The 17,748-nt window shown below is 33.1% G+C and overlaps 1 protein-coding gene across 2 annotated transcripts in view; it reads left to right on the plus strand.

The window, feature by feature from the left end:
- Positions 1-15,709, plus strand: part of tufm (Tu translation elongation factor, mitochondrial) — a 44,088-nt gene extending 28,379 nt beyond the window's left edge. The window contains exons 9-11 of one of the 2 annotated variants that reach the window (XM_061973467.2): positions 1,400-1,519; positions 3,882-4,065; positions 15,481-15,709. In XM_061973467.2, the coding sequence (XP_061829451.1) occupies positions 1,400-1,519; positions 3,882-4,046 (285 nt within the window). In that variant the 3' untranslated portion in view covers positions 4,047-4,065; positions 15,481-15,709. The remainder of the gene's footprint in view (positions 1-1,399; positions 1,520-3,881; positions 4,066-15,480) is intronic. The other variant, XM_072915757.1, reaches the window with a different exon arrangement.
- Positions 15,710-17,748: the final 2,039 nt, after the last annotated feature.

Genomic DNA, 17,748 nt, shown 5'->3' on the forward strand with positions numbered 1-17,748 from the left:
TTGCGTGTGTGTGGTGCGATGCTTGCGATATGTGCGGTGCGTTGCGTGCGATTCATGTGTGTGTTGCGATATGTGCGGTGCGATGCGTGCGGTGCGATGCGTGCGGTGCGATGCGTGCGGTGCGATGCTATGCTATGCGTGCGACGCTATGCGTGCGACGCTATGCGTGCGACGCTATGCGTGCGACGCTATGCGTGCGACGCTATGCGTGCGACGCTATGCGTGCGACGCTATGCGTGCGATGCTATGCTTGCGATGCTATGCTTGCGATGTGATGCGGTGCGTTGCGTGTGTGTGGTGCGATGCTTGCGATATGTGGGGTGCGTTGCGTGCGATTCATGTGTGTGTTGCGATATGTGCGGTGCGGTGCGATGCTATGCGTGCGATGCATGTGTGTGTTGCGATATGTGCGGTGCGATGCGTGCGGTGCGATGCGTGCGGTGCGATGCGTGCGGTGCGATGCGTGCGGTGCGATGCTATGCTATGCGTGCGACGCTATGCGTGCGATGCTATGCTTGCGATGCTATGCTTGCGATGCTATGTGTGCGATGTGATGCGGTGCGTTGCGTGTGTGTGGTGCGATGCTTGCGATATGTGCGGTGCGTTGCGTGCGATTCATGTGTGTGTTGCGATATGTGCGGTGCGGTGCGATGCTATGCGTGCGATGCGTGCGGTGCGATGCGTGCGGTGCGACGCTATGCGTGCGACGCTATGCGTGCGATGCTATGCGTGCGATGCTATGCTTGCGATGTGATGCGGTGCGTTGCGTGTGTGTGGTGCGATGCTTGCGATATATGCGGTGCGATGCTATGCGTGCGACGCTATGCTTGCGATGCGTGCAGTGCGATGTGGTGCGTGCGATGCTTGCGTACGGTGCGATGCGACGCGTGCAGTGCGATGCTTGCCGTGCGATGCAATGCGTGCATGCAATTGATCCCTCAACTTTGTTATTCTTGCACATTGAAGAAAGGTTACACCTGAAACGTTGCTGTGGCAATAAACACTATAATTGGAGTGCTGTACCTCATGTACACAATATTTTATATCTTTTGAGGATTCAGCACCCATTCAAACTTCTGAGGGTTGAGTTTGGGCTTGTGGAAAAATATTTACATATAAATGTTGTTTTTCTCCTGATTAATTTGGCAGGTGAATGTATTCTCCCAGTGTGGACCAATAGTGGAGTCACAAAGTCATTCTGTGCCTGCAAGTCCCACTTAAGGGTAGAATTTTCAGAGTTTGACCACTCCTGAGCTGCCTGCCACACAGTCTGTAGCAAGAAGAATTGGAATGAAGTCGCTGCTTTTTCAAAATGTGTTGCCCCGCGTCGTACTTTACCAAGTGTCATTGCATCCCTACAATCCTCCCAGCTCATTGGCGAGTGCTTGCTGTGTTGCAGGTGTACGTTCTGAGTAAAGAGGAAGGAGGACGACACAAACCGTTTGTCAGCAACTTCACCCCCGTCATGTTCTCGCTCACGTGGGACATGGCCTGCAAAGTCTCTCTGCTCTCGGACAAGGTGCGTGCTGATTGTGAGCTCTCTGGAAGCAAAAACTCTCATTGATGTTCAGTACTTTTAAAGGGTTGTCAGCCTGCGTGGTGTCCACTCTTTGCAGGTTGAGAAAATGCACTTCAATTCATCTCAGTCTACCCTTAAAGGGGAACTGCACTTCTGTTGGACTTTTGCCTATCATTTACAATCCTTATATAAGAGAAGAACAAATAGGTTTTTCTTTTTATGCATTCTAACTCGTAAATAAATGTACCGTATTTTCCGCACCATAAGGCGCCCTGGGTTATAAGCCGCGCCTTCAATGAACGGCATATTTCAAAACTTTGTCCACCTATAAGCCGCCCCGTGTTGTAAGCCGCATCTAACTGCGCTAAAGGAATGTCAAAAAAACAGTCAGATAGGTCAGTCAAACTTTAATAATATATTAAAACCAGCGTGATGTGGGCGCAAATGGAATCGTATATCAACATGGACGAAGCTGCGTTAAAAAAGCCACCCGGCCTCTTCGCGTAAACTTAAACTTACCTTAACCACTCGCTCATCTTTTCTTCATCCATCCCTTCGAGTTAGCTTTTATGATGACGCCGGCTGGAAAGGTCTCTTTTGGCAAGGTCTTCCTTTTGAATATCACCATGGGTGGAAGTTTCTGGCCATTAGCATGGCAAGCTAGAACCACAGTGAAGGATGACTTCTCATTCCCTGTGGTGCGAATATTCACCGTACATGCTCCCGTTGTATCCACAGTGCGGTTCACAGGAATATCAAAAGTCAGTGGAACCTCGTCCATGTTGATAATGTTCTCTGGCCGGATCTTTTTTTCAGCTATCTTGTTTTTACAATATGCACGGAAAGTAGCCAGCTTTTCTTGAAAGTCTTTAGGCAGTTGCTGTGAAATAGTAGTCCGTGTGCGGATGGAGGGATTGCGTCTTTTCATGAACCGGAAACCTGTCGCCATTTTGTGGTCTTTACAGATGTAAACACACAAAGGAAATGAAACGTACGGTAATATCCGCGCGCTTCTTCTTCTTCTACGCGGGCGGGTGGTTGCTTACAGTAGAAGAAGAAGCGCTTCCTGTTCTATGGGGGCGGGTGCTTACCTTGGCGGTTGCTTGCGTAGAAGAAGAAGCACTTCCTCTTCTACGGGGGAAAAAGATGGCGGCTGTTTACCGTAGTTGCGAGACCGAAACTTTATGAAAATGAATCTTAATATTAATCCATATATAAAGCGCACCGGGTTATAAGGCGCACTGTCAGCTTTTGAGAAAATGTGTGGTTTTTAGGTGCGCCTTATAGTGCGGAAAATACGGTACACAAGAAATATCCCCCCTATAAAACGCTATAAAAACATCCAAAACCTCCGTTTTGTATACACGTTCTAAGTACCGTATTTTCCGGACTATAGAGTGCACCGGGATATAAGCCACACCCACTAAATTTCAGAAGGAAAAACATAGTTTTCCATATGTTGGCTGCAGATATAAACGTTGTGAAATGAGTTATTTACACAGAAACATTTATTAAATGTTTATTTACATACCTTAATTGTTTACAAACAGTGTCTGTAGCACGGCAGTAAAACGGCTGATCAAACAAAACAGAAGTCATCCAGTCAGCTAAACAGATTCAGTAACTCCAAGCTGACGTTTTGGTGAATTTACTGAGGAATTTGTGAAAATGAAACAATACAAAAATAATGCCATTGTAAGTTAATAATACTAACACAGACACTCGTAAACCTGTTAGCATATTAGCTACTGAGGCTAGCTTGATGACATTCCGATAAAGCGTACAAATATGGATGAAAACACTCCTACTGACATCACACATGGGATGCTTTAGTAAGTATGAACTGTTTTAGTTATATTGTAAAACTTACAAACGTTGCTTGGAGTGATGAAGGAAGAATCCATACGAGTAGAAACGCTATGGACGGCTTAAAGACCAGACGGCACTTCAACTTCCGGTTCAAAGCTTTAAACAAAAGGAAGCACTTGCAGGCATTCACCCAGCTGCAGTGAGCGAACACATCCAAAAATGGCGCCGTAGCACAAACAATAACACACCTGTTCAGTGTGTTTGCATGTGTTCCGTGAAAACTAATTGCATTATGGCCGTCAGCGAAGACAAATCCCTAAATTAGCTGCACCGTTTTGCAAGCCGCAGGGTTCAAAGCGTAGGAAAAAAGTGGGAATTTAGGGTAATGAATTGTGTTGGATATTATCGTAGGAGTCTGCAGTATAAAGTATATCACAGTCTAGATTTTAGGCCCATCACTACATAAAAGTAATAATGAACATTTGAGGACTTTCCCACATATTGTCAAACATCTGTATTCTGACCAAACATCTGCTCTTCATCCCGTGTGCAGGAAATGGTGATGCCTGGGGAGGACACGGCCCTGACACTCACCCTCCGACAGCCCATGGTGCTGGAGAAGGGCCAGAGGTTCACTCTGAGGGACGGCAACAAAACCATCGGCACAGGCCTGGTCACAGACATCCTGGCACTGACAGACGAGGACCAGTGGGGATGATTGACAGGTCTGTCTGAAGGTGAGGGGGGGGGGGGGAGAGTAGGGTTGTCCAGGTCTGCAAATAAAATAATCGGTCAAAACTACAATCACACATCCCAAACTCCAATATTTGTAAAGTCAAGCATTTGTAAGAACGGACCAGGCTGCTACGTGTCATTATGTAATAAAATGTATTGAAGAAAACCCTCCATCTTGTTTTGAATGGAAACCTGCAGGGTGTGTTTGCACTAACTGACCACCGGGGGGCAGCAAAGATGATTGCACAGTCGTCACCTCTTGACAGATTCAGCTTTCCACTAAACAATCAACAACATGACAGTTTTTAATGAGATGGAAAAATATTCAAATATCTTGACACAAGCAGGAATCTAATCGGGATTGTGTCGACGCAGAATTGTTGCATCAGCAATAAACTGAGATATAACCCAACCCACAATCATTTTTATTCACTGGCCCTTGAAAGCCTCTGAATAATGCACGACAGTATCAAAATATAGTTTTATTTTTAATTGTTGTGTGTGTGTGTGTATATATATATATATATATATATATATATATATATATATATATATATACATATATATATATATATATATATATATATATAATGTGTATATACTGTATATATGTTTGTGTGTATATATATATATATATATATATATATATATGTCTTAATAAGGTTATCCAAAAAATAGTGCTCGATACCGTAGTAGAGCGCAATATATGTATGTGTGGGAAAAAAATCACAAGACTACTTCATCTCTACAGGCCTGTTTCATGAGGGGTTCCCTCAATCATCAGGAGATTTTAATGGGAGCATTCACATACCATGGTTTATATAGGGCACAGAGTGGGTGGGTACAGGCTGGCGTAGGGGCGTGGTGATTGGCTCATGTGTTACCTAGGAGGTGTTTCCGTCTGTGGCGGCATGCTGATACAATTTCGCTGCGCTTGTTGAGGGATGACAGGTCTGGACGGTATATAATAAACAGTTTTTCTTTCAAGCATAGGTTGCATCTTTTATTACCGCTATTGTAAGGTGTGCTGGATGCAAGAATTTGCCATGTTATTGAATATTCAACATTATTGTCTTTGAGGTCCCAAATGTGTTTGCTGAGTTCTGTGGTATTCCGCAGGTTTTTGTTCCTGAAAGAAGCCTTGTGATTGTTCCATCTGGTTTTAAACTCTCCCTCGGTTAATCCTACATATGTGTCGGATGTGTTAATGTCCTTGCGTGTTACCTTAGATTGGTAAACAACTGATGTTTGTAAGCACCCACCGTTGAGAGGGCAATCAGGTTTCTTGCGGCAGTTGCAGCCTTTGTTGGTTTTGGGGTCGCTCTGTCCGGGGGCGGCTCATTTGCAATTGTTTTGTTGTGGTTTGAGATAATTTGTCGTATATTGTTCATACAGCTGTAGCTCAATCTAATGTTGTTCTTGTTGAATACTTTTCTTAGGGTGTTGCCTTTGGGGAAGTGTTTGTCAATCAGACTGAGGAATTTGTGGCCAATATTAGTTGAGACGTTTTTGCTGTATGGGGGGTTGTACCAGATGATGTTGTTTCGTTTTCTGTTCTTTTTTGGTTGGTTTCCTGGCGTGGGTTCATAGGTGAGGGTGAAATTGTATCCGCTTTCATCAAGGGCTTTTTGGTACGGGGGGGTTGCTTGGTCAAATTCAGCTTTGCTAGATGACAGCATCGATAGCCTTTTATTGATTCCGGTAGGTATTCTTTTCGTGGTGGTGGGTGGGTGGTTGCTGTCATGGTGCACGTATTGGAGTGTTGTGTTGGGTTTCGTGAATGGTTGGTAGCTGTTATTTCTCAGGTTGAAAGTGACGTCAAGAAAGTTGACGGTTTGCTTGTTGGCTTCAATCGTGATCCGTAGGCCGTTCTCTTTGAAAATTTGGCATATGCGCTTCTTGGTATTCTCGCTATGTATGTATGTATGTATGTATGTATGTATGTATGTATGTATGTATGTATGTATATATATGTATGTATATATATATATATATGTACGGTATATATATGTGTATGTATATATCTAGACCATGTATATATAGATATACATACGTATATGTATATATATTTATATTAAATGTATACATGCAATTTTTTTTAAATGTATTAAATGAATGAATTTTATTTTTTCCAAAGATTTTTATCTGCAATATCTTCCACTGTTACCTGAATATTGTTTGACCCTGCCATATGTTCTCCAATGTACTTCCAAAGTTTCTGGGCTTGTGGTTGCAGAAGAAGTAGGAAGTGACCATCATGCACTTATGTAACAATAATGCATATTTCACAGTTATGTAACAATAATGCATATTTTACAGTTACATTTCACAGTTACAAGCGGCCCTCGGAGAGCAATCCTACTTCTGATGTTCCCTGTGATTTAAAAAAAAAAAGGAGTGACACCTCTGCTTTAATGAAATATTCATGAATGTAAAGATAAAGTAAAAAAGGCTCTCTTTGCACTGGAGCCAAATCAGCACATGCAATCTGTGATTTAGTGTTTAATGCAAGACTATGATATTGAAAATGGAGCAGTTGACATGGTTGGATGTGAAATATGGACGTTACCTCACTGTTACCATTAGTGCAGGGCTCTGCAAACAGGACAGCACAATTGTGAGCATATTGTCAGGTTCAAACACCAAACTATCTATTAAACAAGACAAGAAGCAAGGAATCAAACAGAGGGGCTCATTATGCAGCAGCTGCACTGGGTCAGAAACAGTTTAAAACAAAAGCATGGCATGCTAGCTTTTTTAGCTTATTTAGCAGGTAAACACCTTAGTGTCATATATTTTGGTATTTCACTAATGCCAACTAAGCATGCTATTGTGAGCATGTTAGCTTTTTTAGCTCATTTGCTCATATTTCTTGTCACTTGACACTATCTGACCAGCTGGTTTCGAGGGTGAAAACGGCCCCCGCCTCCTTTCGCGCTGTCAGTCTGTGGCCCCGAGTGGGAAAAGTTCAGACTGATGACTGATGGCATTGGTGCATGCAGAGGTGCACGGGGAGTTGTTCAGGCGGTGTTTACCGCACGTTGCTATTTGAGTGGGTAACCCAAGGAGGCGGATGTGAGTGAGGTGGCCAGCTGCACGGCCACAACAACAACAACGTAACACTGACCTTCATTCCTCTGCCTGGTGTCCTTAGCATCTTTGCTGAATCACACACTTAGCACGGAATGGGACGCCATGGGAGGTTATTTATAGAATAGAAAGTACTTTATTGATCCCTGGGGGAAATTCAGCACCACAGTTTGCTCACAATAAACAATAAACACTTAGGTATTTTTTACTTGTGAATAATATAAATACAGTCTATTATACAGCATTATTCACATGTGAATAATATAAATACAGTCTATTATACAGCATTATTCACATGTGAATAATTTAAATACAGTCTATTATACAGCATTATTCACATGTGAATAATATACAGTCTATTATATAGCATTATTCACATGTGAATAATTTAATACAGTCTATTATACAGCATTATTCACATGTGAATATTATAAATACAGTCTATACAGCATTATTCACATGTGAATAATATAAATACAGTCTATTATACAGCATTATTCACATGTGAATAACATAAATACAGTCTATTATACAGCATAATTCACATGTGAATAATATAAATACAGTATATTAAACAGCATTATTCACATGTGAATAATATAAATACAGTCTATTATACAGCATTATTCACATGTGAATAATATAAATAGTCTATTATACAGCATTATTCACATGTGAATAATATAAATACAGTCTATTGTATAGCATTATTCACATGTGAATAATATAATAGTCTATTATACAGCATTATTCACATGTGAATAATATAAATACAGTCTATTATACAGCATTATTCACATGGGAATAATATAAATAGTCTATTATATAGCATTATTCACATGTGAATAATATAAATACAGTCTATTATACAGCATTATTCACATGTGAATAATATAAATACAGTCTATTGTATAGCATTATTCACATGTGAATAATTATTCACATGTGAATAATATAAATACAGTCTATTATACAGCATTATTTACATGTAAATAATATAAATACAGTCTATTATACAGCATTATTCACATGTGAATAATATAAATACAGTCTATTATACAGCATTATTCACATGTGAATAATATAAATACAGTCTATTATACAGCATTATTCACATGTGAATAATATAAATACAGTATTATACAGCATTATTCACATGTGAATAATATAAATACAGTCTATTATACAGCATTATTCACATGTGAATAACATAAATACAGTCTATTATACAGCATAATTCACATGTGAATAATATAAATACAGTATATTAAACAGCATTATTCACATGTGAATAATATAAATACAGTCTATTATATAGCATTATTCACATGTGAATAACATAAATACAGTCTATTATACAGCATTATTCACATGTGAATAACATAAATACAGTATATTAAACAGCATTATTCACATGTGAATAATATAAATACAGTCTATTATATAGCATTATTCACATGTGAATAACATAAATACAGTCTATTATACAGCATTATTCACATGTGAATAATATAAATACAGTCTATTAAACAGCATTATTCACATGTGAATAATATAAATACAGTCTATTATATAGCATTGTTCACATGTGAATAATATAATACAGTCTATTATACAGCATTATTCACATGTGAATAATATAAATAGTCTATTATACAGCATTATTCACATGTGAATAATATAAATACAGTCTATTATACAGCATTATTCACATTTGAAAAATATAATACAGTCTATTATACAGCATTATTCACATGTGAATAATATAAATACAGTCTATTGTATAGCATTATTCACATGTGAATAATATAATACAGTCTATTATACAGCATTATTCACATGTGAATAATATAAATACAGTCTATTATACAGCATTATTCACATGGGAATAATATAAATAGTCTATTATATAGCATTATTCACATGTGAATAATATAAATACAGTCTATTATACAGCATTATTCACATGTGAAAAATATAATAGTCTATTATACAGCATTATTCACATGTGAATAACATAAATACAGTCTATTATCCAGCATTATTCACATGTGAATAATATAAATACAGTCTATTATACAGCATTATTCACATGTGAATAATATAAATACAGTCTATTATATAGCATTATTCACATGTGAATAATATAAATACAGTCTATTATACAGCATTATTCACATGTGAATAATATAAATACAGTATATTAAACAGCATTATTCACATGTGAATAATATAAATACAGTCTATTATATAGCATTATTCACATGTGAATAATATAATACAGTCTATTATACAGCATTATTCACATGTGAATAACATAAATACAGTCTATTATACAGCATAATTCACATGTGAATAATATAAATACAGTATATTAAACAGCATTATTCACATGTGAATAATATAAATACAGTCTATTATACAGCATTATTCACATGTGAATAATATAAATACAGTCTATTATACAGCATTATTCACATGTGAAAAATATAATAGTCTATTATACAGCATTATTCACATGTGAATAACATAAATACAGTCTATTATCCAGCATTATTCACATGTGAATAATATAAATACAGTCTATTATACAGCATTATTCACATGTGAAAAATATAATAGTCTATTATACAGCATTATTCACATGTGAATAATATAAATACAGTCTATTATACAGCATTATTCACATGTGAATAATATAAATACAGTCTATTATACAGCATTATTCACATGTGAATAACATAAATACAGTCTATTATACAGCATAATTCACATGTGAATAATATAAATACAGTCTATTAAACAGCATTATTCACATGTGAATAATATAATACAGTCTATTATACAGCATTATTCACATGTGAATAATATAAATACAGTCTATTATATAGCATTACTCACATGTGAATAATATAATAGTCTATTATACAGCATTATTCACATGTAAAAAATATAAATACAGTCTATTATACAGCATTATTCACATGTGAATAATATAAATAGTCTATTATACAGCATTATTCACATGTGAATAATATAAATAGTCTATTATACAGCATTATTCACATGTGAATAATATAAATACAGTCTATTATACAGCATTATTCACATGTGAATAATATAAATACAGTCTATTATACAGCATTATTCACATGTGAATAATATAAATTACAGAGTGCAGTGCCAAAGTGCAATATTATATACGCCTCGTTAAAGCTGCACTGCATGGAGGACAAACTCTTCAATTGACGACAAGTGTTTGAAATTATTGAAGCCTTTATCTTCTTTTGCAGCTGCACATGATTAATATTAATAAAGTGTTTGTTAATTTAATGTATTTTTGATTGCCAAAAAGGTGATTGAAGATAATATTTTGATATTGACACATCTCATCTGTGCATGCATTACTATTTCTGTACTGGAAATGACGCATTACAGCAAACGTCAGGAGCCTTGTAGACATATTAATATTATTAAGAATTACATGTAATATATTTAATAATAGTGTACAATTTAATAATAATAATATACAATATAATAATTAAACTTATATAATTATTTATAATGGAATTGTAGCCCCTGAATCGTAATCGCTCCTACGCCTACAAATTATTGCACTATTTTAATTAATGAATAATTAATATTAGTGACAATTATAATTACAGGAAAAAACACCAGCAAAGACTTCCTGTCTGCACATTCTCTTTAAAAGTCTTTGTCCATCTTAAACATTCATTTATGTTCCAACACACATTAGAAGCATTAAGCTTCTTATTTTGACACTGAATATTTTAACGTTGACAATTGTACAAACATTTTGTGTTAAAACAATTCTGTGAATAAAAATTAAGTGCAGGAATATTTGTTGCTTGAAAAGTGAAGAGCCAGCCAATGAGATGCTTCAGTCGTAATTTACCAGAAGTGGGTCTGGACTTTTGAAGCAACTGAATATTTTACACTGATTTTGTTCAACTGAGTTATACACAGATTTTTTTCAACACTGATTTTTTTACAAAAAATTTTTATATGCTGATTTAGTTTTCAATTTATTTTTATACACTGATTTTTTTTTACAATATTTTTTTATAGGCTGATTTATTTTGCAATTTATTTTTATACACTGATTTTTTTTACTATTTTTTTTATCACTGATTCTTTTCAACCGAATTATACACTGAATTTTAATATACTGTTTTTTTTTTTTTTTACATAATTGTTATACACTGTTTTTTTTACAATATTTTTTGGGGGAATTATTTTTTTCAACTGAATTATACACACATTGTTATACAAAACATTTTTTTCCAATTAATTTTTATACAGTGATTTTTTTTACAATATTTTTTTTTACAATTTTCATACACTGATTTTTTTCAAACTGAATTACACTGGTTTTTTCTACAATTATTTTTCATACACTGATTTTTTTAAACTAAATTGTATATGAATATATATATTTTTTTACAATTATTTTTAATACACTGTTTTTTTTTTACATAATTTTTATACACTGGTTTTTTACAATAATTTTTATACACAATTTTTTTTAAATACATTTTTATACAGTAATGTTTTTTAAATTAATTTTTATACACTGATATTTGTTTTTACAATTTTCATACACTGATTTTTTTTTCCAACAGAATTATACACTGACTTTTTTTTAACAAACACTGATTTTTTTTAAAAACTGAATTACACACTGATTTTTTCTACAATTATTTTTCATACACTGTTTTTTTTAACTGAATTGTATATGAATATATTTTTTTTAACAATTATTTTTTATACACTGTTTTTTTTGCAGTTAATTTTCATACACTGATTTTTTTTTAAATATTTTTTTTTACAATTTTCATACACTGATTTTTTTCAAACTGAATTACACTCATTTTTTCTACAATTATTTTTCATACACTGATTTTTTTAAACTAAATTGTATAGGAATATATATATTTTTTTACAATTATTTTTAATACACTTTTTTTTTTACATAATTTGTATACACTGGTTTTTTACAATTATTTTTTTGTGCACTGATTTTTTTCAACTGAATTAACACACATTTTTATATACAATTTTTTTAAATTAATTTTTATACATTAATATTTTTTTTTATTAATTTTTATACACTATTATTTTTTTTTTTACAATTTTCATACACTGATTTTTTTCCAACAGAATTATACACTGACTTTTTTTTAACAAACACTGATTTTTTTTTAAACTGAATTACACACTGATTTTTTCTACAATTATTTTTCATACACTGTTTTTTTTAACTCAATTGTATATGAATATATTTTTTTTAACAATAACTTTTTATACACTGTTTTTTTTGCAGTTAATTTTCATACACTGATTTTTTTTTTTTTTTTTTTTAATCAATTTTCATACACTGATTTTTTTCAAACTGAATTACACTAATTTTTTCTACAATTATTTTTCATACACTGATTTTTTTAAACTAAATTGTATATGAATATATATATTTTTTACAATTATTTTTAATACACTGGTTTTTTTACATAATTTTTATACACTTGTTTTTTACAATAACTTTTTGTGCACTGATTTTTTTTCAACTGAATTAACACACGTTTTTATACACAATTTTTTTTAAATTAATTTTTATACAGTAATTTTTTTAAATTAATTTTTATACACTGATATTTTTTTTTGCAATTTTCATACACTGATTTTTTTCCAACAGAATTATACACTGACTTTTTTTTAACAAACACTGATTTTTTTTTAAACTGAATTACACACTGATTTTTTCTACAATTATTTTTCATACACTGTTTTTTTTAACTCAATTGTATATGAATATATTTTTTTTAACAATAACTTTTTATACACTGTTTTTTTTGCAGTTAATTTTCATACACTGATTTTTTTTTTTTTTTTTTTTAATCAATTTTCATACACTGATTTTTTTCAAACTGAATTACACTAATTTTTTCTACAATTATTTTTCATACACTGATTTTTTTAAACTAAATTGTATATGAATATATATATTTTTTACAATTATTTTTAATACACTGGTTTTTTTACATAATTTTTATACACTTGTTTTTTACAATAACTTTTTGTGCACTGATTTTTTTTCAACTGAATTAACACACGTTTTTATACACAATTTTTTTTAAATTAATTTTTATACAGTAATTTTTTTAAATTAATTTTTATACACTGATATTTTTTTTTGCAATTTTCATACACTGATTTTTTTCCAACAGAATTATACACTGACTTTTTTTTAACAAACACTGATTTTTTTTTAAACTGAATTACACACTGATTTTTTCTACAATTATTTTTCATACACTGTTTTTTTTAACTCAATTGTATATGAATTTTTTTTTTTAACAATTATTTTTTATACACTGTTTTTTTTGCAGTTAATTTTCATACACTGATTTTTTTTAAATATTTTTTTTTACAATTTTCATACACTGATTTTTTTCAAACTGAATTACACTGATTTTTTCTACAATTATTTTTCATACACTGATTTTTTTTAACTAAATTGTATATGAATATATATGTTGTTTACAATTATTTTTAATACACTGTTTTTTTTAAATGATTTGTATACACTGGTTTTTTACAATTATTTTTTGTGCACTGATTTTTTTTCAACTGAATTAACACACATTTTTATACACAATTTTTTTAAATTAATTTTTATACAGTAATTTGTTTAAATTAATTTTTATACACTGGTATTTTTTTTTTTTTTACAATTTTCATACACTGATTTTTTTCCAACACTATACACTGACTTTTTTTTAACAAACACTGATTTTTTTTTTAAACTGAATTACACACTGATTTTTTCTACAATTATTTTTCATACACTGTTTTTTTTAACTCAATTGTATATGAATATATTTTTTTTAACAATTATTTTTTATACACTGTTTTTTTTGCAGTTAATTTTCATACACTGATTTTTTTTTAATATTGTTTTTTACAATTTTCATACACTGATTTTTTTCAAACTGAATTACACTGATTTTTTCTACAATTATTTTTCATACACTGATTTTGTTAAACTAAATTGTATATGAATATATATATTTTTTTACAATTATTTTTAATACACTGTTTTTTTTACATAATTTGTATACACTTGTTTTTTACAATTATTTTTTGTGCACTGATTTTTTTTCAACTGAATTAACACACATTTTTATACACAATTTTTTTTAAATTAATTTTTATACAGTAATGTTTTTTTAATTCATTTTTATACACTGATTTTTTTTTTACAATTTTCATACACTGATTTTTTTCAAACTGAATTACACTGATTTTTTCTACAATTATTTTTCATACACTGATTTTTTTAAACTAAATTGTATATGAATATATATATTTTTTACAATTATTTTTAATACACTGGTTTTTTTTACATAATTTTTATACACTTGTTTTTTACAATATTTTTTTGTGCACTGATTTTTTTTCAACTGAATTAAAACACGTTTTTATACACAATTTTTTTTAAATTAATTTTTATACAGTAATTTTTTTTAAATTAATTTTTATACACTGGTATTTTTTTTTTTTTTTTTTACAATTTTCATACACTGATTTTTTTCCAACAGAATTATACACTGACTTTTTTTTTTTAACAAACACTGATTTTTTTTTAAACTGAATTACACACTGATTTTTTCTACAATTATTTTTCATACACTGTTTTTTTTTTAACTCAATTGTATATGAATATATATATTTTTTAACAATTATTTTTTATACACTGTTTTTTTTTGCAGTTAATTTTCATACACTGATTTTTTTTAAACCGATTATTTCTGCATGAAACTTTTTTTTTTTTAAATGAATTTTTATTCACTGATTTTTTTTTAAACATAAAATTCTAAAACACTGTACATTAACAAACTGAAATTTCAAACACATTTTGCCCACACTTTTTTAATTTAGTAAAATTGTCCGCATAATTTATGGTCAAACAAAAAAATCATTAAACAAAATTAAAAGGCAAAAAATTCATTTACACAAATTCAATGTCCAAAGAAAGCTTTTGTACCTCCATAGTTGGTAAAGTCATCACACTTCAACATCTCTAACATGTAAACGCTGCCTCCTTGCTAGGTCAGCGAATCCATTCCTAATGATGTATATATGTATGTACGTATGTATATGTATATATGTATGTACGTATTAGTTGAAAATGAGGTTTTTCCACTGACAAGGTTAGTTTTTATTCTTTAGAATAACGGTGGTGTTCCCTGAATATTCAAACTCTGACCAGACCACATTTCCATCTGGACTTCAAACCTTTTTCTCAGCCTGCGTATTATTTGCAGACTTCTTCCACTTTTCTAAAGGTTGAGTTGTCTGCCCCTCAGAAGAAGAAGAAGAAGAAGAAAGTTGAAGATTCGGAGAGGAAAAGTGTCCTGTGGGAAAAATTGATTGGTGGAGGTCTCACTCTCACGTCCACGAGCCAAAGAGAACATTTCCCCTGACATTTGCAGTGAGGGCATTCCTTTCCCAAAACACTGCTCTTCATCTTCCACCATCATCTCATCATCCTTGACATATATACACATATACACATATACATACATGCAAACCCCTAAAGCAGTGAAGTTGTCACGTTGTGTAAATGGTAAATAAAAAGAGAATACAACAAATCCTTTTCAACTTATATTCAATTAAATAGACTGCAAAGACAAGATATTTCATGTTCACACTGAGAAACGTCATTTTTTTTTGCAAATATTAGCTCATTTGGAATTTGATGCCTGCAACATGTTTCAAAAAAGCTGGCACGAGTGGCAAAAAAGACTGAGAAAGTTGAGGGATGCTCATCAAAGACTTATTTGGAACATCCCACAGGTGAACAGGCTAATTGGGAACAGGTGGGTGCCATGATTGGGTATTTGTTGACCACTTTGTCAACAAATGCCTGAGCAAATTGTTTAAGAACAACATTTCTCAAGCAGCTATTGCAAGGAATTTAGGGATTTCACCATCTACGCTCCGTAATATCATCAAAAGGTTCAGAAATTCTGGAGAAATCACTGCACGTAAGCCATGATATTACGCACCTTCCATCCCTCAGGCGGTACTGCATCAAAAAGTGACACCAGTGTGTAAAGGATATCACCACATGGGCTCGGGAACACTTCAGAAAACCACTGTCAGTAACTACATTTGGTCGCTACATTTCTAAGTGCACGTTAAAACTCTACTATGCATTTATCAACAACACCCAGAAACGCTTCGCTGGGCCTGAGCTCATCTAAAGATGGACTAATGCTAAGTAGAAAAGTGTTCTGTGGTCTGACGAGTCTACATTACAAATTGTTTTTGGAAACCGTTGTGTCCTTTGGACCAAAGAGGACTGTTATAGGGTGAAAAGTGTAAAAGGCAGCATGTGTGATGGTATGGGGGTGTATTAGTGCCCAAGGCATGGGTAACTTACACATCTGTGAAGGCACCATTAATGCTGAAAGGTACGTACAGGTTTTGGAGCAACATATATTGCCATCCAAGCAACATTATCATGGACGCCCCTGCTTATTTCAGCCAGACAATGCCAAACCATGTGTTACAACATCATGGCTTTGTAGTAAAAGAGTGTGGGTACTAGACTGGCCTGCCTGTAGTCCAGACCTGTTGAACAACTTAATCTGTACATCAAGCAAGAATGGGAAATAATTAGGCATGGTAACAGGTTGACATTTAGCATGCTAGCAAGCTAGCATCAAGTTACAACATCCATGACATTTAGGGTTGTTTTACCGACAGAATTGGCTAACATGCAACTGTTAGCACCTGCAGTAGCATACATGCTAAAAAAATCCTAACTGGGTTTTTCCACATTTTCGGGCAGTTTGTTTGGGAAATGTGGAATTGAGCAACATTATTATTTACAATTTCAGTTCTACTTCCTGTTTGTAAACCACAAATCAAACTCATGTAATAAAAGATATTTTGCTAACTGTACGACGGTCGCCGCGGCGACAGGATTGCGTAACATGTCAGCTTGCACCGCAGGCTTTCGGGAGTCGGATCCTCGTCACGCGCAAACCGCCAACAAACTCGCTTTTGTCAGCCAGCTGGACTTCAACAACATTCTGCGGTGAAGGTCAGAGGTCAACCAAGTGGGGTCAAAGAAATGTGGCGACAGTTTCTTGCATAAGAGTGAAAGAAGAGACCTTTGACCCCGATCACAAATGTCACAGAATGCTCCTCTTGGCTGTGCTCTGGTGTGCCACTTATTTTTAACACTTGTATGAGTGGGACCCTTTTGGGTCCCTAGGAACTTTAGTATGATTTTTTTTTTTTTAATTCAAGGCTCCAATGACTTCACATCAAATATTACACTTTGAAATATATTTTGGGGAAAATATGTTTGCCATATAAAAAAATGTTTTTTATGGCAGAGCATAAAACCAACAAAAAACATAATAAAATAATAACTTATAATCAACAATCTGAAGTTAATCTATAGATTTAAGTGTTGAAAGTAGAGGAAAACATTTAAAATAATGTGTGACTTATTTTTTTTAACACTTTTATGAGTGGGACCCTTTTGGGTACCTAGGAAC

Source organism: Nerophis lumbriciformis, linkage group LG22 (genome assembly GCF_033978685.3).
Source record: "Nerophis lumbriciformis linkage group LG22, RoL_Nlum_v2.1, whole genome shotgun sequence".
NCBI lineage: Eukaryota > Metazoa > Chordata > Actinopteri > Syngnathiformes > Syngnathidae > Nerophis > Nerophis lumbriciformis.